This window comes from Paramormyrops kingsleyae, chromosome 3 (genome assembly GCF_048594095.1).
Source record: "Paramormyrops kingsleyae isolate MSU_618 chromosome 3, PKINGS_0.4, whole genome shotgun sequence".
Classification (NCBI taxonomy): domain Eukaryota; kingdom Metazoa; phylum Chordata; class Actinopteri; order Osteoglossiformes; family Mormyridae; genus Paramormyrops; species Paramormyrops kingsleyae.
In genome coordinates this window covers 2751248-2775870 of record NC_132799.1, presented here as the reverse complement: position 1 = coordinate 2775870, position 24623 = coordinate 2751248, and the positions used below count along the sequence as shown (strand labels likewise).

General features: G+C 45.0%; 2 protein-coding genes across 3 annotated transcripts; both read left to right on the top strand.

Moving 5' to 3' along the window:
- The first annotated feature begins 2858 nt into the window (after positions 1-2858).
- ifngr1l (interferon gamma receptor 1-like) lies at positions 2859-18080 on the top strand. Its single transcript, XM_023799802.2, has 7 exons — positions 2859-3082; positions 13762-13939; positions 14033-14211; positions 14735-14889; positions 14993-15152; positions 15253-15374; positions 15530-18080. The coding sequence occupies exons 1-7, from the start codon at positions 3031-3033 to the stop codon at positions 15881-15883; spliced, it is 1200 nt and encodes a 399-aa protein (XP_023655570.1). The 5' UTR covers positions 2859-3030; the 3' UTR covers positions 15884-18080.
- Positions 18081-18212: 132 nt separating this feature from the next.
- Positions 18213-24272, top strand: il22ra2 (interleukin 22 receptor, alpha 2). 2 transcript variants are annotated; one of them, XM_072709381.1, is made up of 9 exons: positions 18213-19637; positions 19746-19872; positions 19997-20079; positions 20234-20408; positions 20489-20627; positions 20849-21027; positions 21135-21304; positions 23399-23577; positions 23943-24272. In XM_072709381.1, the coding sequence occupies exons 4-8, from the start codon at positions 20351-20353 to the stop codon at positions 23546-23548; spliced, it is 696 nt and encodes a 231-aa protein (XP_072565482.1). In that variant the 5' UTR covers positions 18213-19637; positions 19746-19872; positions 19997-20079; positions 20234-20350; the 3' UTR covers positions 23549-23577; positions 23943-24272. The 2 variants fall into 2 exon arrangements, with proteins under 2 accessions (XP_072565482.1, XP_072565483.1); XM_072709382.1 differs by lacking the exon at positions 19997-20079 and having other exon boundaries at positions 19746-19869.
- Positions 24273-24623: the final 351 nt, after the last annotated feature.

Sequence of the window (24623 nt, the reverse complement as noted above, 5' to 3'; positions counted from 1 at the left end):
GACAAATATATAGTTAACCTGTGTTTTGCTAGCATGCATGCCTCATGAGCTACTAGACTAGCTAATGTGTAAGGGATAATCGCTATATATTATCCCGCTTATTACATGGCTACCTACCAAATAAATAATTATTTTGACATAAAATATTAAAAGGGAGTTTATTGATTTAAATAAGTTTATTGATTTAAATAAGCTTAATAAAGTTACTAATAACCATATATCATAGCATAAATTGGTGAATTTAGAAGAAATCTACAGATGCAAACAGATGGAGGATAGATACACTCTAAAAAATGTAGTAAATCTGAGTAACTGCATCTGGTACATTAATCAATAAAACTAAGTAGAAATAAGTTAACATTAAACATTAAAAATAACAATATTTATAAATTAACTTTTTATTTATGAGTAATTTAACTTTTTTTTTTTAATTTCCTCTAAACCTTTATAAAATAGTATTCCATACAACCACAAATACATACATGACATTGGCTTTTATTGAATTTTTCTCAATTATTTTGGTAAGTTTAATTCAAACAATCAAGTAAGATTTTCAGAGATTTTATTAAGTTAATAAAGTTAAATATTTCTCTAATATTTACTAAGCCACAGAATATTTTTTTAGAGTGTAGTAGGTTTAAAACAAACTCCATCTAAATGTGGATTTTGAAGGTTTTATTTGATGATGGTGATACAGTCCTCCCTCAAATGTGAAACTAAGTCCATGTCAGTCACCATCAGTTATTGTGTATGTGTACATGCATAGCAATAATAATATTTCAAAACATGCACATTGTGGAATGGTTTCCTTTGCTGCTCTATAAACCTAGTGAATACTAAGGAGACCATGGTTTCTGTGTGAACTGATTATTTTGTAGACATCTTTTGAAAATTAAACAATTGCATGAGTTTGAGGAAGATAAAATTAACTTTTTAAATTATTTTTTTAAAAAGGAAGTCAGTGTTGCGTTAATATATATATACTTTTTTGTTTAAAAAAAGAAAAAAAATACGTAATTATGAGAGTGCCCTTTATTTCACTTGAGCCCCTGCCCCTCAAAATGTCTGTGCACGTCCCTGGCGCTCAGTAAATTTAAACTTGCAACGAACTGTAGAGAAATCTGTTGTTTATGCAGTTGTCTAATAGGCCGTTTCTGGGTGATTGGAAATTCCTTATCTGGAATTGAATTTGGTGATCAGTGTTGACACACCATATGTCCTCTGCATTTAACCCATATGTGACATAATAGGGGGCTACTAATTCTGCACCCAAGGGACAGTATCTTGCTGGTTGGGGATTAAAACCAACAATCTTTTAATTACATCTGCACTTCCCTAAGCATTAGGCTCCCAATGCCAATATCAGACTGCATTGTAACATTGTATGAAGGACGGCAAGTGTCAGTCAAAGTGCATAAAATCACATGGAATGCCTCACCAAGCGTGGCTGGATAAGCTTAAGAGCAAAGACCTTTTGCTCACTGTTTGCCCCCCCACCAACTTCAAAAATCTCTCTGTCTCCCCTGGGCTGGCTTACTCTAAAGATATTTGAACTATGGGATGGGTTGAACTAGTTCTTAATGTAAATAGCCTTTAATGTTCTTAATTACTGTACAGATCCTGTTTGCAAATCGTTACCAGTCAGTTATTTAAAATGAGCTCTGATACAGTACGACAGAATGTATTGTTGTACCCACCCAGATACAGGACAAAAGCAGTAGGTCACACAGCAGGTGCTCTGTGCATTCTGCATGTAATAAAATAAAGTTTTTGAATCTTGAATGTGGCAGTTACTGGCTTTGACGCAGTTTTATTAGGTTCTCACTTTGTTAATCATTTTGAGTAGTTTAACAAACCACCAACAAACAGAGCTGTCAGTGGGAGTGAGATTTAACTCCTGCCCCTGCTTCCATCTCTCTTTCTGTTGGCAGGCCTCTTCTACCACCAGCAGCTCCTCCTGAGGCCAACTCCTTCCCCTGGTTAGTGGGACTCCGTCTAAGCCCCGCAACCCAGAAGGATAAGCGGCTTGGAAAATGGATGGATGTATGGATGGATGTGTAGCTGTTTGTGCAGCTCCTGCTCCAATAACGGCTGACCGCTGTACCTGGGTATTCCTCGGAAGCTCAGCCTAGCTGCACTTGTGCCAAAGTGACTCCTTGAAAGAATGTATGTTTGCAATGTGGGGTAGGGTGGGGGCGGGGTTAGGGTTGGGTATTCAGTAAGGTTAGTTGAGGCCCCTTTTTAGCATCATGTAAGAAAGGACAGAGCAAATCATGCTAATGGAGCGAATGGCGGGAAAAGGCGCTTTGAAGTTTGAACACTGGAAGCGCAATCAGCTGCCAGCTTCCTGCCAGGAGACAGCTGATCATTTGCAAAATGACACCATTTAATCCGGCAACACCTCCTCCCCGTGACAGTTTCTCCAACACACTTTATGAATGATACAGTCGGTCATTATTGTTATTGTACATTTACTAAATTGTCCTTTATGTCTTTTCCTGGCAGTGGTACTCAGTGGTTGATAAGTGGTTTTAACTTGTAAAATTCGTATGTATATTTAATGTAAAACCCCCACCGTTTTACGTTTTTACAGCATTTTTAACACAACCACGACCAAGTGTCATAAAATCAATGGTAATTTACATAACCCAACAAGAAAGACAAAGGCTGTAAAAAAAAAAAGACGGAGAGTTGTCCACATACTTGTCTGCCTTTTATAATACATGTGCTCACCTCCATGTAAAACCAGCGTTAGTGTTCATGCTTTATTTGTTAGTTCTTTGCGCAAGACAGCCCCCCCCCCCCCCCCCCGGCCGGCTGCGCGCACTAAACTCCGCCCCCCCCCGCCGGCCACGCGCAAGTATTGTCCTTCCGGTTACCGTAAAGGGGCTTTCGCTGCGGCATTCCGGGGCTGGGTTTTTTCCTGCCTGCAGTTACTGGAAGTTCGTTAGTATCCTTCCTTCACATTATCGCTACGGAGACGTCGCCCTGTTTCCCAGCCTTTGGCGCTGATCCACCTGGGCCTTCAGGATGCCGCTGCTCCTCACTTCGGCTTTAGTCGCTCTGGTCGCCGCCACACACGGTAAGTCCCGCTGTGTTTACGGCCGATCCGCGCTACTCCTCCGACGCCGTTAATGGGTTTTCTTTACCCGATCGCGTTCATTGTGGTCTCCAGTAATGGCTCCGATGGTCATACTGGGCGATAATTTGAGTTCGATTGCATTTTAAGGTAATTCCGACATGATTCTGTGAGCTTTCCTTTACGTGTCCGGGCTCTGGACGCCCTCGGCGATGTGACTATCGGAGGATCCCGAGTAAATACAAATTAACATCCCAAGCAAACGGAGGACTGTGCGGGATATTCCTAAATACCACACTTGTATTTTATTGTCAAATGCATGAACCTGTAATCCGGATATAAAATGATCAAATCCGCGTGATTCCCCTTCCTCTGCATAGAAAGCCGTCACAGCCAACCCGAGAAATGTACCAGAATAACGATTTAAGAAACAAAGGGGGGGAAAATCACTCGCACTTTCCTGGCTGTAAGTATCTTACATGCGACATTTGACTTTTTCGCATTTGGCCGTGTTTATGCCCAGCCCCCCCCCCAATAATCAAAACCAAAAACATCCCCCTGGGCCCCCCCCGGATGGGAGAGGACCTCAACCCTCCCGACTCATTTTTTTAAAATACAGATTGTTTGATTCCCATTAAGCGAAACTTCTTGAATTATCAGTTTTCATCTCTGCAGCATGTGTTTTATATCAGTGATGTCGCAGAAATGTGACTCCATTTGCATGAAAGATGCGCTGCAATGAAGTGCCTGAGAGCGAGAGATGATTTCTGCAGTATTTCACTGCATGGACGCTTTTACCAACTTCTGAGCTTTCGTAGAATTAATATTTGAGCTTTGATGACGATTGGGTATCCATATAAAGTTTACTTAAGGTAATAATTATGAAATGCTGTCATACAACGAGAGCTAAAACTAGTAGGTACAATATTGGTGGCACCGGGAAACGGCCAGGATCGTCAAGCCATCCGGCGGCGGATAAACGTCCTTTTCACTGCAGGGACAAACTGCAGGCTGGGTTTGTAAGGCCTACCACCTACGCTGGCTTTATTCTTAAAGGGCATTTGGACCGAAATGTCTGCCAGAATTCGCCGTGGTAATGAGTCCAGACCGTAACTGAAAATTAAAGATGCTACATTAACCATCGTAATCATAGGTCTGTTTATTATCTTGCAGAGCGAAATGCTTTAGTACGGGGTCCTGGAGAGCTACTATCCAGTAGGTTTTCTGTCCCACTTGGTTTCTGATGAGTCACACCTGCTCCCGGTATTTACCTGAGAACAGCTGTGGCTCATCAGAAGCCAGGTAGGATAGAAAACCTACTGGATGGTAGCTCTCCAGGACCGGAGTTGGAGACCCCTGCTTTTTAATCTGATCTTATCAATTAACTAACGGAAATGTTTGATCTTCCCTAGAGCCTAGTTCAGTAAAAAAGGGAGATTGTGAATTTAATTAGATGGTTCTGTCTGTCTCTCTCTCTCTATCTATATCTATCTATCACATAAAAGGAAACATCCAGTATTATGTTTTCAAAATCTGTGACTTTGGTGAGGGTCTGAGTATAAACTTTGTGTGGCAGATGCCTCTCTGTCCTTTGCATTGCAGCTGGGTGACACTGCACCAGCATAGCCTTTGTGAGAGAGGTATCCAGAGAACCTCGAGCATTGTCAGGTCCGATCACTCGGGGCTACAGCCGGGTTTGCTATCGCCCCGAGGACTTTAGCCCCGATTCCAGTCTTCCTTAAAGTCAAACCCCTGGTAAACTTGGTCCCTGATCTTTTCAACGGCAAGACCCTCCCCAGCCGAGAACATTAATCGTACACCCACTAGAGAGTGGAAGTAGGGGCCATTTGGATGATGCCCGACCAGCGATCGGTGCCTTAAGGCAGATGTTTGAGGTCATGTCTGTACGGGTTACTGGTTTAGAAAATTGCAGATCATGCATGTTGCTCCCACCGCTTTTAAATGATCGCTTTATCCAGCCAGGAGCGGAGTTCTAAAGTCCGTCTGCTGAGCCGATGGGGAGTCGCATGGGGAGTTTCTGCTGACAGTGGCTCAGATCCGTGCGGCAGAACTCGGAGATCATTTGCATGGGAGGTCTTGCAACATAATGCAGCGTTTCCAATGAAATGGACTGGAAGCTGTCAGGCATCTCGTTGGCCCAGTAGATATTGTCCCAAATTTAGGGTTGTAGCCAATTGTCTTGGAACTGAATTCTAGAGCAGTGTTCCTCAACCATTTTTGCACCATGACCCAAGTTTTACCGCGCCAGCTCAGTGGCGACCCTGTGTAAAATATCGGTTTAAATTAACGCTGTGATCAAGCATGCAGTGCACTCTGCAATTTACGCCAATCAATACCTATCGCACAAATCTGATTGGATGTGCCAGTGAATTTTAAATTAAGCATCTGTGGTTTGGCTTCTTGGAGTGGTTGAGTGTTCACTAGTTTTGCGCTAAGCATTTGCAGACTCAAGACCTGTTTATATAGGTTCATTTTAGAATTGGGGCTGGGAAATTTGATTGTGGATCAGCATAGGAGAACTTTTTGGGTTGCGACCCATGGGTTTGGAATTGCTGCTCTCGAGTTAGTTACTGAACAAAAAAGTCCAGTTTTTAGATGAAGTGTGGTGTATACCACAGCATTTGTTCTCTCGACAGATAAGATTCTGCTCCCTTTTTTAGATTTTTTTTTTTAAAAGCTGAAGCCAGTTAAATTATTGTTGAGTTTGCATAAATCAGGAAATGGCCCTTTGGTTTATATTGTGGTTACTTGGCCCTGTCTGTTTCTGGGTACTGGTTGTTTACCTTGTGTCAGCGAGAGGGGTCACATACGAATTTGACGATGTTAGCAGTACTGAAGAGAGTTCTGTATAATCCGTAATATCTTCTTAATGTAGCCTAAAATGTGCCTGTGTACTGTTTTTGTTCGCATTCCCCAAACGAAGGCCAAAACTCGGATTCCAACTTCCTCTTTTGAATAACGAAGGCTTAACTCTTACACTTGCGTTGCAGGATCTCACCACACTTGCCATCTCTAGGTTCCTTCTATCTGGTGGTATGTACAAAGCCAGGAAGGAAGACATTTTGAAAACATGGCATGCAGATGGACACAGGAATATTTTTGTAGGTCATTTAAGGGGAAGTGAGTCACATGCAGGGGACCACTGAGAACCTTGTCTGCATCGTCTCTGACGTTTGGAACAACGTAGGGACCCTCAATTGCAGGGAATCCCAGATCTCACAGAAGCGTGTTTCCTTTGTTGGGCTTTGATCTATTTTGATTTAGGCCACGATCTTACAGTACACACGCACACATGTTCTGAGGGGGTGCAGTTTGGTAGCCAAGTAGCAGATTAGACCATTAGTGTGAAACCTGCAGTTCTGACATATGTAGGTCAAGTTTTTAAAGAGGCAGGACGTGCTAATTGCTTAATGCACCTTAAGCATGGCTTTGTTTTTTCCTTTTTGATTCCGGAAAATGCTCACTGTTCGTCTTTCTGCCACTCTGGGCTCCATTTTGAAGAACGTGTGCGTAAGATGTGTGTCACCATCTGCTGATGACACCATTTAAACTTTGAAGTGCAATCGCTTATCACTTTGTGACGTTCAGGATTTGTGTGATCACGACGCGTCCTCCTCAGTATTTGAACGTAGCGTTTATTTTAATGTCTGTGTTTACACATCCACAGACATACACGCACAGACTCACTTACAGTGAGTAGTTGGCGTGTGAACATGCGTGATCAAAGGATGTTCACCACAAACTTCATATTTGATGTGACGTCGTTTACCGAATCTTGCACTTGGTTCAGTTTTGGGTAATGTGGGTGAAAACTAACTTCCGACCCGCCTCCATTCTGTATGCTGGGTGTTATATGTAATCTTATTTCAGGTGTCATACTTGTACATGTATACTGGCTGGTTCCTGGAGTGGGACTTGTGCTGAAATTTTGCTGCTAGTCAACTGGGATAGTTCAGTGAAAAATGTTGATCAGCATTCAAATCTTTCTTAGCCACTGGGCTAGTGATCATTCTTCGTCTGGATTACTCGGCTCAGGCGAGTTGGTGAACTCTAGCTCTCTGTGTTTCTGCCCATGTTTTCCTGTGTTGTCATCCTTTACTATGTACGCGCATTATAAGCGCTGTAGGTTAAAATGACATTTCGATGCACTCTGCACACTGACGATAAAGATTTATCTTTTTATTCGTTAAATGTTTAAAATGTCATTTTAATGTGAAACTTGGGCATGGAGTTTCCCCACATAGCACCATATCTTTCTCAGAAATCTGTTTCTCGTCTATTTTTGTTGCATTAAGATAAGATCTTAGAGCTTAATTGATTCATGTGAGGGGAATTTTTGTCCAGTGGCACAGAAGAAATGAATACCACATGTGACGTATAAAATAAACGATATGTAAAGTAAATCAGTAATAAAATCAAACATTCATTTAATAAAGAGAGAGATCTGTGCAAAACGGCAGCATTGTGGTATGTTAATGCCGGCGTCCTGCAGCAGTGCGTCCTGCAGCAGTGCGTCCTGCAGCAGTGCGTCTTGCAGCAGTGCGTCTTGCAGCAGTGCGTCCTGCAGCAGTGCGTCCTGCAGCAGTGCGTCTTGCAGCAGTGCGTCCTGCACGGGCATGCACGGATTTTAAGGGGTAGGGCTAGTGGCACAAAAAACTTTAGGTGAAGATTTCTCTTAAAATCCAGGTTAAGGTTTCCATAAAATAAAATCGGTTGCACAAAACACGTCTTAAGGTTTCCTTAAAATGTTCAATTAAATACTTAAGTTGTTCTCCTTATCTTGGTGTTGTTCTTAAGGAACCCCTTAAAGTTCATTAGCCAGTTGCACAAAAGAGCTTAACAACCAAAGTAAGTAAAACAACTTAAGGTACTTCTGCCTATTGCTGCGTTCCGTTTACCTCAGATGTTGGTACTTGTCTAGGAATGATGTCACACACAGCTTAACCCTGTTCCAGTACAGCAAGTCAGAGAGCCATTTTGCAATACCAGGAACCTCTTTCAAACAGCAGGATTTCTTGCTTAGCTGGATAACTTAGACTACTTTAAATCTGACAAGTTGCCTACTTAGACCTGAAATCCTGCTTAATGAAACGGGCCCCAGTTCTAGTCCGTTTCATTGTTAGCCATTGTTAGCAATATCAGTTGATAACACGCTGCGCGATATTTTGCACATAACACTGTAGCAACACGTCCACAGATAACGATGGAAGAGGATTGTGTGTACGGCTGATTTAATGAATCACAGAAAAGACACAAGTGCTAATGAACAGTGTAAAACTACAGCTTCAACTTCGTTTGATAAAGGGTGCAGCCGTCTTCGATTCTGAGGTCACGGTTGTCTGGATTCCTTAGACTTCGGAGGCGTTTCAGTTGACATTTCCGACTAGGAACCCGGAATTTCTGAGTTATGAGTTCAAATGGAATGCAGCATATATCCTAACCGCCACATGGCTGAGTTTATGGTGATGCATGACGCAAATGGACAGGAGAAGAATGTTCTGCCACTCAGAGAATCCAGTGGATTTGCCTTATAATAAGTGCAGTGCAGTGGGTATACCTTAAGAATCGGTGTATAACATCACTCCCTGGAATCCACAAGGGGGCTGGAATGGTTTGTATCAGTCGTGCACTGAGTTGTCTGCCTACCAGTAATTGCAGAGTTGCATAAACTCTGGATGGCTGTCAGATCATTACAATGAGCAAACCCAGACTTATTTGCTTCAATGTCAATTATATTTAGAATCTTTGAATTTACAATGAGTAAAGTTTGGTTTTAGGGACGTTGGGTACAGTTTATCCGTAAGGTTTTCAATTTTAAAGGCACCTCAAGACACTGAGGGACGGTTGGTCTAAATTTTATCTGTCGGCGATGGAGACTGTCCACCATTTCATCTGATCTCAGCAAAAAATGTTGGAAAGCGCTAGAAGAAAAGCAGTTTGTCCAACTTCAGTTTCAGTGGAGAACTGAAATGTGAACATCCTCTTTTTTAAAAAAAAAAAAAAAAAAAAACGTCCATGTTTGCTGAGCTTAACTAGTGAACTTCCTTCAGCCAGTGATTCCCAACCCGGTCCTCGGGGCCCACATTCTTACTGAGGAGCTGAGAGGGAGCAGAAACACGAACTGACCGTGGGGCCCGAGGACCGGATCGGGAAACACTGGCTTAAGGTACACGAGTTCACTGCAGTGTCTCACTGGCTGCTCCCACCCAGAGCCCTTTTTCAATCTGCAAACTGAAGAGAAGTTTATATATCAGAAGGTTCTCCTGGTGGAAGGTCTTCAACCGGTTGCCTCTTCACGTTCCATTTCTGAGACGCACTGATAGACCGCAGCCCCTGCTGTGGTCTGTCTGCCCTGTGAGGGGCTGTACTCCTGCGAGTGCGTTTGTTTGGGCTTGTGTGGGTGAGAATGGCGCATGGGCTGCGATCGCGGCCTTGCCATGTGTTTCCTGGCAGCCGAGTGACTCCTCGCACCCGCAGAGCGAGGCTTTCTCGTGGGTTTTTTTTTTTCTTGTTGAAGCGACGAAACCTGGGAGCGTGACTTCCGGCTTAAGCGACGGCACATGACCCCGGGACCGCAGTGGTGTCACTGGAACGCCCCCCACCTCCCACCTCACCTGCTGCCACTGTTACAGTGGCGAGAACAGTCTGTGGCAAACTTAAAGGGACTCTGCCTTGTTCATTCCATGCCACGTCACAAGCGTAGAGGGCACAGAATGTTACTGAGGCAGCAGACACACGTGCAGAGCGTGAATGAGCACATGGTGGCGAGAGCAGGGGACCCTTCACTGAAGGAGGCGACACTCACGGTGACACGCTAATGAAACACGCGTGTCATGGCAAACACTACATGGTTACAACATTTACTATTAACAGAGATACACAAATGCATATTAATTTACACTAAAGTGCAGTGCGGCACAAAGCATGCTGGTAACTGCATAATTAGTCTTACTGACCAACCGCGCTGCGTCACATTTTTGTCAGCCAATCGTGGGGGTGGCATCAGAACGATGGGACACTGCACACGGGGACGATCCCCATGCCGGTTATGGCTCATATGGTGAGGCATCGCCGAAACGATGTTGATTCCGTCGATTTTCGTCTGAAGTATATGGAGGGGAGGTAAAGATTAAGGTTGTCTTAATATCAGCATGGCTCCAGGTGGAGATGACTGGGCTTGAGCTTTAGTTACACACACGACTGTGCAGCACAAGGCTCTTTAGCAGGAAAACGCTCCTTGAATCTAATTTAGTCAGCGCTGGATCTCTGGGTGATGTTAGTATATGCAGTCTGTCATTACGCAGCACATGTTTAAAAGAGGCCCTGTTGTGATTTCTTGGTTTTCCCCTTTCCTTGAGTGTGTTGTGTTTCCTTTCATGCGTGTAAAAGGTCTGCAAAGTCTTAAGGCCCAAAGACGACACTAAATAGAGTAGTTCTCAGTCTACTGTAATCTGCCTGAAACGTCTTGTTGAAATTCCAGCCCTTACTTCTGTGACAAGGTCATCTCATAGCACAATCCTTATTGGCCACTTGCCCGGCAGGATCTGTCTGCAGACTGCAAAACAAGGGCGGAACCTGTAGGGCAAGCTGACCAATCAGAGCATACTGGGCTCTTTGGGGGTGGGGCTTAAACCTCTAACAGTGTGTTTCAGAGTTATAGACAGTAGAGATGTACAGTATGAGAAATGTTTCTGGAAGCATGTAAATCTGTTGTAATATACCCTAAAAATAAAATTATAAACAGTGAAAATGAGCATAATAAGGCCCTTTCAATGACCATGGACAATAGATCTCCCCGTGGGAAAGTCCCACCTCTGTCCATTTGAAGGGGCAGCTGGAAATGACCTTGTTCAATGCCCCACCCGCCCACAGGAAATTTATTGTAAATTGCTTCAAAGAATGTGGATATTTATTCAGAGCTTAGTACTAGTTTGAACTAGTTGATTATAATTGTCATGTTTCCACCCTGTCGCTTGCATATCAGCAGAGCTACTTTGGAGTACTGCATATATTTACGTATATTTTGTTTCTAAATCTAATATATTGATTTTCTTTGAAAAAAGATATTTAAAGTCTCTCACCAGCACACTGACTTACGGTATAGCAGAATAATTTGTGTGACATACTCCAGGAACTGAAAGGCTCAGTATTGCAAAGCATGATTTAAATATCATTACAGCACAACTGTAATGCAAATACGTCTTAAAAGATGACATTCGTGCTTTGCAGACTTTGTCGACTGCCGATCCCCTGACAAACCACAAGTCCACTGTGGTACCAGTAATGTTTGTTTGTTTGTTTGTTTGTTTGTTTGTTTGTTTGTTTGTTTGTTTAATTTTTTAACTCAAACTTACAGATTTGCTGTCTGCTACATTTTAATCGATAATGTGCACTATTTAGAAAATTAATTTTACAGTTTTTGTATTGGATAAATGGAAAATTACACCTGACAATTTAATGTTTGAGTTTTGAATAACATTGTACTGTTAAGGAATGATTGTTTAAAGGAAGGTATTTCTTCCTATGTAGCTTATGCTGCCGCTGAATATTGTCTCTACTTTAAATTTCTCTGAGGTGATCATAACAATTAATGGGAAGGTTTCTGATAGATGCGCTACTCTGATGTCTATCTCGTCCGTCGTTATTACGTCTGTATTTCTGACAATGTACTTTTAGAGCCATGGGAAGTACAGCTTTACTGTTAATTGGTTGAGATTGTAGTATTGAGGTGTTTTTTTTCTTTTTTTTTTTTGGGCATACCTCAGCATACCTTAAGTTCATTACAGCCATATGACCACAGTGTCGTCGTCGTCGTCCCCCCCCCCCCCCTTTCATAATCATCTGGCTTTGGGGGGAAAACGTCTTCCTTTTCAATAAATGTAATTTATGTGTATTTCAGTTGATAACCAAATGTCAGTCTCACTGTACGTAACCAACGGGGAAACATTTTACACTCCCTGACAGACCAAAAACATTGTATTTGGATATGTTATGTAACTCATTGTTATGTAGAATGTTATTTTTGAAACAAACACACACACGCACCTTGATGGAGAATTGAATGCATCAAATAAAATATCTGTTTATGAAATTCATTACTGAGGAAGCTAATGATATATTCTTAGGTAGCGATATGTTTTATTGATTATAACCCTACATTTAGCTCCGCAGAGGTATTTTATTGATTACCGTACATTTAGCTTGGTAGCGATATGTTTACTTAATTGGCATGATTTTAATAATTATAACCGTGATAAATGGATAATAGCAATTTTTCTTTAATGATATACATTTAACTGCAGACTTAATTATGTTGCATGTGATCCAGATCTTTATGCATAGACTGAAGCAGGAGCTGTATATACTGTAATGCTGAACAGATATATGAAAACGTTTATAAGAAGGTTACTGACCATTAACAGGGGTCCCCTCTCAATGCACTCTGCACTGCGACCCATAGCGCTTTTAGCAGTTAACTATTTTGCTTAATTTGCTGCCAACTGAAACATTAGTGCTTGTCTTGGCTACACATCTATGGCGCTATATGAAACATTCCTATCATATGGGAGATTAAAAGCAGACTAGCAGCTCCAGTACACCACCAGCACTAGTGGTGAGTGTGAAACCAGCTAAGCAGTTTCCTGTCTGAGTGCTGGATCAGCTCATCTCTCATTCCCGCGGTGACTCCAGTAGCATCTATATTCAAATTATCCCAGAACCCTGGGGATTCGTTAGTAGTTATAATAATAATAATAATAATAATAATAATAATAATACTACATTTTATTTTCAGCGCCTTTCAAAACACCCAAGGTCACTTAACACAACAAATCACAAATACATAAATAAAAAAAATTAAAAAAAAGTTATGTCATGGTGTATCACCCATTTATTGTCGGCCCGTATCATGGTTTCAGCTGCTGATTCATTTTCGGAACCCTTTACCACAGCTCTCAAGCCGTGCTGGAAGTCAAATAAAATCAATTTTACATTGTACTGCAACCTTGAACTTAGGAAAAGGCAGATGGATTATGCTGCGCTTTAAAATCAGGTTCCTGTAATACACCCATCTCAATTTCTGTTTGCCGTCTCATTGATCTTTTAAAACTGCTGCCATCAATGTTTAGGTATTCAGGAGGATCAGAAGTGCTTTGCTGCCCCATAGTGGTCGGTCAGTGTTCTGCCGCATTTGAATTCGATGTGAACTTTGCGTCCTTTTTAGCAATCAGGATCTTAAGATTTTCTTTTTTTTTTCTGCCCACTGAGGAAAAAATTTTATAAGGGGAAATAAAGGGAATGATTCTATAAGGCTGTAACTAATCAAAACGAGAACTGACTGGCGCTGGCAAGGCAAGGCTACCTAATCGGAACAGATAGAGGGGGCAACAGAGAACATCAGCGGCCCCTACTTATCTTTTAGCCTTCCAGAAGGACAACTACGAACCGACTAACTAGAGTAAACATGTGGTTGTCACCTAGACGGAAGGTACCGAGAGGGGGGGTGGGGGGGGGGAGATGCCCAAAGGGCTTTAAAAGGGATACAGCTGATACATATGGCAGAGCCTCCTCCTGTACATGCTGAATGTATGTCAGATGGTCGCTCCCTGATTATAATCAGTCAAGAGAATAAACCGGTGATTTGCAACTTCTCCCCGTGTCAGCTGTGAATCTCTTCTCATCCACGGACCCGGTGGAGACGGCGTACTCCAACACCACAGACGTTCCGCCACCCGAAAACGTGACCGTCCATTGTCACAATCTGGAGAACGTCGCTTACTGGAACTACAGTCAGCCCAGCCTTTTGCCACGGTTCGTGGTGTACGTTAATGGATACTCGAGGTAGGTTGTGTGTGTGTGTGTGTGTGTGTGTGTGTGTGATTTAGTGCATCTCCCTCGGGTTGTTCACCACAATTAATGCATCTCTGGCTGCAGTGGACCAGTACTGGTGCAGAGCTGCAACTACACTGGAGAGTACTTCTGCAACATTTCTGCTGAAACACGGAACGTTGATGAGCACTTCTACATAAACGTGACCGCCCTGGTGGGGACGAGCGTGTCCCTGCCCGCCGATTCGGCCCCGTTCTCCTATTCCACGTTCTATGATGGCCAGTGTAAGTGTTACCTCTTTACGGTGGGAAAGGCTGTTTTTTTTTTTTTTTTGCGCGTCACAGCTTCTGATTGGTTTGTCGGTGAATTGCATGTCTCCTCCAGGGCTTGCCCTGTCTGCCCCCTGCTGGCGGCGGATGCTCTGTGTTTAATGTCACCCGCGGTCCTGCAGGCACTGAGCTGCCACTTGATGTCACTGTTGAGCAGCCATTCATCCGACCGAATGTAAATGTTTCATTTAGAATAGTGGGGGTCGAGGTATAATATAAGTAAAGAGCTCTTCTGGCCCTGTGGATGAACCATGAGGCTCCGCTGGCTCTGATCCATTCAGAAGGACCCTGGAGGGAGATGCTGAAACATTGCAGTAAATCAGAAAGGGACTGAGGTCCTGATATAACAGCCATCCAGCTTAAATTTCGTTCAAAGGCTTTAAGAATCCCTCTTACAAAATTACAGGGGTCATTAGTTTAGGTGGTTTGGGAACAAATGCAAACTTATTGAATTATATTATTTGTAATTCAATTTCAGGCAAACTGGATTTCCCTAAACCAACCCTGAACATCGACCAAGACTTGATTAAGATTACATTCCTTCACCCGCTTTACCAATATGAGAAATTGCAGAACATCCGTAACATAAATGACTACAACGTGTTCAGGTTTGAGGTCATAACCAAGGATAAGGTGAGTAACTGTTGATGTTCTGCTCACCAGGGGCTCTGTCCTGGTTTCCCTCGTTCTTGACGAGAGCCGGAGTTCCCTCAATGCTGCCTCTTTGTCGTTACAGGTGACAAGTTTTGAATGCGACGCCGAAGAGGAGTTGCCCTGCACGGAGACTATTAAAGTGAATGGATCCGAAAGACACTGCTTGAGCTTAAAGGGAGGCATGAACGGCATTGATACCTTGCTAGGAGAGGAGGTGTGCATAGAGGTGCCCCCAAAACCCAGTAAGGAGGCCTTTCTAATGTGTTCCAAGCTGCAGATTTGCACATTTCTGTTGGCTTTCGCGGTGTGTTCCACTCTTCTTAAGTCACGCCTATCTTACAGATTTGGGGTATTATGCTGTGGTCACCGCGAGCGCCATCACTGTCTTTGTCATCTTCCTGGTTTTTGCGGTAATGATGTACAAGAAGATCACCAGTGCCAACAGCTCCCTTCCCAAAACCATGGTAAGTTCTAGGGATTTCCAGTCGTCCTGGGTCTTGTAGGTTTGTCTCTGTGGAGGAATTTAACAGGGATGGTGCATAAAAAGCAGGTTCTGAAGCGGTATTCCTGAAGTCTGTGCTGACTGGGTGACCTAACCCTTGCTGATTGTTGTTCCCAGGTCTCGGTCTTCACGCACCAGTCCACGTCGACGGGCACGTTCGTAGTGAAGAGGGAGCCCATCCTGCTTCCAGAGTCAGTGGACAGCCCCACCAGCACAGACGGGCTTCTAAAAGATTTGGAGAACGCCCCTCTGAGCAGATGCGCATCGGACTCCGACCGCTCTCGCTTTATGATTGGCGTCTGCCAACCCGACGCATCGGAGGGCCGTCAGGGCAGCGAGGGCGAGGCGGACGAGACTGAGACCACGGGCATCAGTGGGTCAGGCTACGACCGACCCAAATTGCCCTTCGAGCAGCACGGCCGGGTCGAGATGGGCCCGGGGGACACCGTGGACAGCTACAGGAAGATTTAGGCTGACACCCCCCACTTATGTGCACAATCAGACCTTAGTTTTCCCCCCTCCCACCCTGAGCCTAGGACAGCTGGTGAAATACGGTCAAGCCCCCGCCTAAGTCCTGGTATCGTCACTGGTGAACCCGGCCTGGAAGCCCAGTAGCGGAATGTAATGGGAAAGTTTTCGCTGGTGCATGGGTGTGTGGGGGGGGGGAATATAAATCAGCAGTGCTTCATCCCAGCACCAGCCCCTCCTAGGAAACATATCATGTCAGTCTGCTTTCAGCGTGAGCACTGTTTCTGGGCCTACAGAGGCCAGCTAGGCAAATAGACGAAAGCTTCCTGTAGTTTAAGAGCCAAATCTAAGCAGTTACTGGACCAATAAAATAGTCACCCAAATAAATGCATGCAAGCTCTACATAGATAAACTTGATTAATCTCTGGGGGAAGATTAAGCATTTTCTGTGTCTGATGCAGTGGCTGGGCCAAAATAAACTGTAGTGTAGCTGCTCTCTCTATCTGGGTTAATGTTTTGCTCAACTCTGCCACATTTCTATGACTTTTTTTTTCTTCTTGATTTGTTTGGCAGATGTGAAGGTGGCACTTGATCAAGTTTTATCTGTTAAGGTCATTTGTAGTTTTGTCTGTCTGATTTCTTAAAGTGCATCTCAGTAGGAAGAATTTCCAGTTACGCTTTTTTATTTTATTTTATTTTCAGTGTAAATATTCAACAAGTTGTCATTCTGCACTTCCTGTTTTATAGTGAAGCCTTAAATCTTCATTCTGGGTCCAGTGACTTATTAAACACTTATACATTGTTTCGTCAAATTACGCCAAGTGCACAGACAGTAAGAGACCTGCGTGACTGGATGGGTAGGATGCTGATCGTTCTGTGCGTGGATCACCTTGCTTGCCATGTTCCCCCGGAGTCATTTGTCTCATGGCCGCTGGGACTGGGGGGGCCCGCTCTTGGTGGCACAACTCGGTGGCTGTAGGTGCGAAAGGGGGGGACCTTGGCCGAAAGTCCGCATCACCCTCCCGTTTTGTTCAGTCATCTTTCTGCGGAACATGTAGGCTGCCCGCAATGTGCAACAGCAGCCAAACCACTAAGAATCTGACTGTATGTGACGATTGTTGGTCAGCCAGCATTCTAGCTGTGTGCTGTAAGTTTGACTGTGATTTTATGGTTGACGTACAGACTCTGTAACAGTGCCTTTGATAAGTAGGGTAGCGTTCGGTTTGCTTACTTTGCAGAGCGAGACTGAGAGATCTGCCATTGGCCAAAATCGGTAATAGAAAGGAAAGGAATGACGTATAAGCAGAGAGGACAGACGGGGGCAGGGGGCACAGGTGACGTGAGGCCGTTCGTTTTCCCCTGGCCCCTGATTACTGTGAAAGCACCTTGGAAAAACCCGATGTTGTGTAGCGGCAGCCCTGAGCCGCGTATGCATGCGGAGCAGGAAGTTTCTGCTGGCCGAGCGGAGCAGTGCTGAGCCGGAATGAGAGGTGGATCTAGGATGATGTCGAGAGAAATTTGCTGGAAAACATATATGGAAAGATAAGTACATATATTTGGAAAATTGCACATTTCCTTTGTCCTTTACATTTTTCAGTAAAAAAAAACCAAAAAAAAAACTCAAGTATAATTGTGGCTCTGGTTTGTGAAAGACCTTTATCTCCGAAGGGGGTCACATATGGCTCCATTGCTCAGTTTGAATCTCCAGATTTTGTTACCTGATAATTTCCAGCCATGCAGCTTTTAGGCATTGCCGATGGCCTACCTTTCCTCTCACTGCAGTGATTGCCGACGGCCTACCTTTCCTCTCACAGCATGTGATTGCCGATGGACTACCTTTCCTCTCACTGCAGTGATTGCCGACGGCCTACCTTTCCTCTCACTGCCGTGATTATACTTTACTCACATATGCTGATTTACAATGTATCACATATTAATCATTACATCATTAAAATCATCCGAAGCAGCTTCTCTCCGTTTAATCAGAATCTCACTCTTCCGTTTCTTTGCCATCTCAGCCTGATGGCTGTATTATTTTTTGATTATTGATCAATTAAATGTGCATCGTATCGCTTACACTTCTGTGAAATACCATACCCTGCAATAAATAAAGGCACTGTTTATTTCGATAAACTAATGTTCTGTCCTAACTTGTTCAAAATAAAAATGTACCTGGGACAGCTGGTCCCGAGAAGCCTCATTTTGTTCAAAGAATTTAATTTATATTTTACCGGGGTAAAGCCATTGTTCATCTGCGGAATTTACAACGAGGGAACAGCGTCCTGCCTTTTAATGGCAAGTGTAAATCAGAAGGGGGAGCGAATGGGGGACACTGAAATACCGCGTCAGCCTCAATGGGAACGGCGCCGCGGCAACCAGGTCAAAAGGTTGCCAGGGTTCATGGCAACGGGCCCCCTGACCCTTCCCATGGGTGCCCCCCACCCTGCACAGAGCCCCGCTGGTCTGGGTTTCCCGCGTCCTCGCTGCGGTTTAGGGACACGCCTCCTCCTCCTCCTCCCTGAATTCCAGGGCTGGCAAGCAGAGGAGCCTGATTCATGGGGAACGGGACGGAACATGCTGGACCCAGACGACCTGGCTGAAGGCAAGGCAGGGCCGGGCCGGGCCGGGCCTTCAGCACCTAAGCCCCGCATTACTAGTGAAACTCAAGTGTTTTGTCATATAAACAATTTAAAGCGCAATATCCCCCCCGCATATGACATAGCAGTAATCAGCTCTGACTCTTTCATATTTACCATAAACTTGAAGTGGGTCAGAGCAAACACAAAGGGGACTGCGATGAGGAAACAGCGGAAAGGTCAGCCGCCATGTCACCACATCTGCTGATGATTTTACTGTCTCTGATCACGTTAACCTGAGAGACAAGCGATCGCTTCTCCTTTCATCTGTTCATTTACACCAGGTACCTAATAATAGTTAAGCATCACGTTCAGTTTGGCTCTGAAACCGCCCCCCCCCCCCAGTCTGTGTAAAGCAGTGATCACCACCTAGCTGACTGGCTCCCCCCCCCCCCCCCCGAGTCGGCAAATTATATCATTGAGATACTTCTCCAGCTGTCACTTTTCCCAGATGCCATGGACCTTAGCTTTGTGTTGCTGATGGAATATGGGCCCTGGGAAAATGGTGGCAGACCCCCCAGGAAAGGTGATGAGGGTGGTCTTTGTGTTGTGATGAGTTACAGTCACCAGGGTGAACCTTTCAGTTCTGTAATCTGATGCAATCTGCATCCTGTTTATAAACCTATTGGTAAAATATTAAATTCAAACCGTTTTTCTTCACTCATACAGCAGCCTTTGTGCACTCTTTGTGCACTCTTTTAATGCCTAACAACATTTCTCCTAACTCCTCTGCTCCAAACTGTGATGCCTGCATGACTGCCACCAAACATCTGAAATTACATCATTTCAGTTTGCTGATGTCAGTCACCATGATGGCCAATGGCATTGAGGCTCCTTATTAGAATGAGGTTGATTGCCCAATATCACAGCACTTCTGTCTAACCATCAGCAAGACTAAGGAGCTTTGTTTGGATTTCAGCTTAGATCGGATCAGCGTGCACGCACTCTACACCACCTCCACAGTGGAGACGGGTCCTCTTCTGAGCAACACGTCCTTCCACGGTGTCTAAGCACCAATGCTTCCTTCACAGGTTAAAGCAGTTCATCAGCTCATGTCACATCCTGAGGAATTCCGACAGGCGTGCAATACTGAGTATCCGGATTGGCTGCCGCGCCGCGTGGTATGGGAGTGTACAGCCCTCCGTCTCAAACCGCTGCAGAGCGAGCATGACAGCAGCAGCCTGTCGCTCCATGTGATCTGCCTCACATCCAGGACATCTATACTGTAGGTGCCTAAAGAAGCCAGAGCTCTACGCAGGGACCCCGGCCAACGCAGCTACAGACTGATTCCACCCCTGGCATCGGAGCATCAGGTCACGGACAGACAGACCCCATAACGGCGTCTCCCCGCAGGTGGTAAGACGACCCTCTAGCTGATCAGACCATTTAGCATAAACACTATGCAGCATTCAATTTTGGTCTCCCTCTGTTCTATTATCTTTTATTTCTGCTATTCTTTTCTTTTTGCTTTACTTCACAGAGCTCACAGTGAAATGCATTTTCATTATCTGCATTACTGCCACATGCCGTCACGTTGGGCCGCACTGGAAAGCTGAAGTAGACGTTCGTATCCATTGCCCTGAATGTTCTGTTTCTTGATTATGCACTATAATACAGCACCTGTATTTCCACCTTCAGCCGTTTATTCCTCGATTTAAATGTCACACATCTATTCAGCGTACTGATACACTATAACGTGCCACTTTGTGCTTCCCAGAAACTAGACGTCCTGTTATGGTCACTTCTCCAAACCTGTAACTTCCGCGACGGCGGCTTTAAAACGCAGGCGGCCCGCAGGTAGGACATCCAGAAGCGGCCTGCTGACTGCACTAAGATGCTGCCCCCCCCAACGGTCCTGCTGCTATGCACGGTCATGCTCTGCCAGCCTCACGGTACGGTCTTTACACCCACCCTCCACTTCAGTCTTGTGTATTTGTGTGCATCAAGAGAGTAACCATGCTGTAACATTCAGCTTCAGGTTGCGAGGAGAACATCAGCAGTCCTGTTCTACGGGAAGTGAAGTTTCACTCAGTGGATTACCGGAATATTCTGCACTGGAAGACCCAATCACACCCTGACGGGAACCAGAAATATTTTGTTCAGTACAAAATGTGAGTAGACCCTGTGGCTTTCTTTGGCTTTGAGTCTGGCATCTTAACTAATGACAAGCGGCATTGTTCAGTGGTAAGTCTGCTGTCACCAGCAGAGCAAGAATGTAAAGCATGAGAGCAAGGTCCTGAGGTTAGGTAAGGATAGGGGGCTGGTCTTTCTGCATGCCACAGCAACATGGGGGTCCCCATCACCTCTGACACGCTAACTGTCCATTCCACAGCTATGGCGAAAAGCACTGGACCACTGCAAGACACTGCCAGGGCATCACACAGCTGTACTGCGACCTGAGCCAGCAGACCTCAGACCCCTGGGAGAGGTACTACGCGAGGGTGCAGGCGGAGGTCTCAGGTCACCAGTCCAGCTGGGTGCTGAGTCCCAGGTTCAACCCACACTGGGAGAGTAAGTATCACAAACTATCCCGACTGATTCAGTACCTGTGATCTCCCATTATCCATCCTGCTAAGCTCACAGACCTCACCAGAAATCACCGTTTGTGATCCGTGCAGCGTCAGTGAGCCCTCCCACGATGAGGCTGAACGTGACAGAACGAGCCATCGTGGTCCGACTCAAACCACCGAAGTCCCCCTACCGGAGGAGACGAGGAAGCTGGATCTCCATGAAGAAGCTACAAAAGCTGACGTACAGAGTCTACCTCATGCACAGTGGCTCCATACAGGCAAGTGCCACCAGCGTTTAATGGCTTCCATGTGATTCAGGCAGAGACTCAGAGCTGGCTGAACAGGCTGAATGCCAAGTCATGTACTCCCAGGAAAATAAAACCAGCGTGAGAGGAAGTGGTCCATCATTAACAAATGTCCCCGTGGATGAAGAGAGCTGCTGTTCATCCACGCCTGGGGATCAGATAAACTAAATGAAGGCCCATTGTGTCATAACTTACAATCAAATTTAAAAACTATGTGATTGGCGGTTAGCCTGGCTACCGCGAGCTGCCTGTACGGGTCATATTGTCGACAGGATCTGTGATAAACGCGTCAGAGCTCAGCGCTGCTCAGCTAATCAGCACCGCCGATTGCAGAGACGAGCGGATCTTAGTGGCAGAAATATTAGGATGGGCTTAACACAGTCATGTGAGTGATAAGGCGTAGTGTAATTAGCGGTGACAATGAGCAGCCTTTTCTCAGGCAGTGTGTGAGCGCTTTTTAACAGGTGCTTAAGGGCGATTTATGAAACACGAGGTTCTGAAATCCACGGTTTGGGGAGATTATTCGTTTCCTGTTTTCCTGGGCAGGGTTCTGAAAGTGGGGCGGGGGCCCAGCTGAGGCAAATATAACCCAAGTAATGAGAGTCACTGTGCCCACTGCTTATCGGTCATTGTAATACAGATGCAAATATAATGAAGAGTAACTCACCGATCGCCGACAGTCTGCAGTGTGACCTTTCTGGTCTAGCTAGTGCCAAACGGTAGTGGCACCACGTAGGTTATGTTAGTCTAGGCTATGTGATCACGTGTCCAAGACAGGTAAGTGTATTTCCAGTGTATATTTACTAAGGGTGTAATAGCACTCACAATTCTGTACAAAGCTCGGTTTTGGCTTCACGGTTCGGTGAAATGTTGGTACAGGAGGAAAAACAGAATTTATTTAATAAATATTTATTAGTAAAACTGCAAACACAATCCAAAGGCAATGCAAAATAAATTACAAAAATATGATAATATCATATTGAGCTAAATCGTGTGAGTGCTACCAAATATGGTCGCATATCTGTCTCAATAAACAGCCTGTAAGCTACAGTTACTGGTCTGAATTTCCCAGTAAAAGTGCCTTATATGCTGCAGGGAGACTTACTTGCAGAGGCAGTTTCTGCCCTTGCGGAGGCAGTTTCTGCCCTTGCGGAGGCAGTTTCTGCCCTTGCTCTGGGCCCAGATGCTGTTGTCTCAAGTGAGTTAGCATGCTGGGTATATTTCCAGCATCCTATCCGAGTTCTGACGGCCGACAGACTGTCTTGAAGTTATTAACTACCCTCTCTTCAGTGTTGGTCAACTTTATTGGCAAACCAAAATGTTCCTAAACCGGCGATTATGACCGACTGTCACCAGCACTAGTCAGTCACAATTACCATGTTTTCCGTATTTAGGTTCCACTAGTATCAGTAATTGTATTAATTCGTTTCATTTTGCGTACTAAACCAAAAATGATGAGAAATGACGACGAATGCATGTACCGTTAAGCCCTATTAGCCAGAACGACACACTTACATGACATATGGTTACATGCAATTAATGAGTCAATGGCTGTGTCCGAATTCAGGGGCCGCATCCTTCGAAGGACGTGGTCTATGCAGCCTTTGCACACTGCATCCTTCGAAGGACGTGGTCTATGCAGCCTTTGCACACTGCATCCTTCGAAGGACGTGGTCTATGCAGTCTTTGCACACTGCATCCTTCGAAGGACGTGGTCTATGCAGCCTTTGCACACTGCATCCTTCGAACGTTCGTGCAATGAACCTTTGGACTTCTAGGGTGCATTTGAAGGGGCGTTCAAAATGGGGCCGCTTGTCACACTGCTGTCACACATTCTGTCTTCAAATCCAGCCTTGTAAGTAGCACCTGAATTCGAACACAGCCAATGAATATCTAGGCAGGTCTTCCTTGCTGAGCTGCGCCCCCTGGAGGGCAGGACGTGGCATCGCTGCACCAGCCGCACAGCTCTGGTCATCTTGCGTCCTCCTGATTGTACCACGTTTGTGACTGTTGGTCACGTTTTGGGGGTCAGGTCTGAGCAGCCTGTCACTCGCCTTTTTTGATCAGGAAGTGCACAAGCTGGAAGGTCATGTCACCCTCCTGGTGATTCAGCATCTGCAGCCGAACACCACCTACTGTCTCCAGGCTGAGGCCCACCTCCCCCGGCTGGGCCGCACTGGGGACCGTGGCCCCTGGTTCTGCATCACCACTCCGTAAGGGGCGTCTCCTGCCCCCTCCCTCTGCAGGTAAGGGAAGCGGCCTGGAGCTCCGTGCCAAAGATCTGGCTCTCAAAGCAGCCGGTACTACCACACGCTTCCAGTCAATGAGTGATTATGACACAACATTTCCTGTAAAATAACCAACATTGCCAAATGTCAACTTCTGTATGCCCAAATTAGGCCACTGCAAGCAGAACTTTGTGCCCACTGAAATAAAGGCGACGCATTTCCTGTTTCTGGCCGAGGGCCTCCCGTAATCCCGATTTTTCTAGTTTTTTTTTATTATTTCACTTCATCATGGTGGCCCTATATGGTACAGATGTCCAATGTCTCTGGATATCCCTACATGGTAAGATGACAAAGAATGTTAAATCTTTTTCTTTCTTCCCAAGGCCTTACTGGGGGGGGTGCCCTCTCTGAATCTCACGGCTGAACTCCACGCTGGCTGCAACCAGAGCGCTGCCTGGCTTTTAGCCGTCAGCTCGTGCGTCTCCCCCCTTCCTGAAACAGCAGTCTCTGGCAGGCCTCCCTCAATGAATGTGTTACTGGTATCGTTATGGAAACGCCTGCCCTACGATGCGAGGGACCAAGAGCTCCTGTATCCTGGGCCCGATGGTGCGTTTCCTTTCGTTATGGTGATGAAGATGCTAATAATTGCTGATGAACTGAGAAAATTATCCATGTTTGATTGTATGAAATACATAAACGGAAGAAAACTTGGAGTGTGTTTGAGAAATGGGGGGTGCCATTAGCATGGGATGTAACATTACTGAAGGTCAAGGCACTTAACTAAACCATCAGCACAACACGAACACAAACATTTCAACATTAACCCTACTCGTACCTGGCATGGGGTAACTTAGTCAGTATGAGACATGACCACACAGTGTATGAGCATTTATGGTCACATTTCACAGTAGTGATATATCCACCGGGAGAGGTTCGGGTTATAATCAAAGCGGAACATTTCAGTGTCGATCGGGACTTTAGTTTTGTGGAACTTGGCATAGAGATGTACACTGTTGACTGAGAGACAGCAAATGAGACTGAACAGACGAGAGTAAGGACAGGGT

Excerpts from the sequence above, each read along its gene's own strand:
- ifngr1l (XM_023799802.2), top strand. The coding sequence starts at position 3,031 with ATGCCGCTGCTCCTCACTTCGGCTTTAGTCGCTCTGGTCGCCGCCACA. Across the intron at positions 14,890-14,992 it reads AGGTCATAACCAAGGATAAG|GTGACAAGTTTTGAATGCGA; the intron begins GTGAGTAACTGT and ends TTGTCGTTACAG. Across the intron at positions 15,153-15,252 it reads AGAGGTGCCCCCAAAACCCA|ATTTGGGGTATTATGCTGTG; the intron begins GTAAGGAGGCCT and ends CCTATCTTACAG.
- il22ra2 (XM_072709382.1), top strand. The coding sequence starts at position 20,351 with ATGCTGCCCCCCCCAACGGTCCTGCTGCTATGCACGGTCATGCTCTGC. Across the intron at positions 20,409-20,488 it reads CATGCTCTGCCAGCCTCACG|CTTCAGGTTGCGAGGAGAAC; the intron begins GTACGGTCTTTA and ends TGTAACATTCAG. Across the intron at positions 21,305-23,398 it reads TGCACAGTGGCTCCATACAG|GAAGTGCACAAGCTGGAAGG; the intron begins GCAAGTGCCACC and ends TTTTTTGATCAG.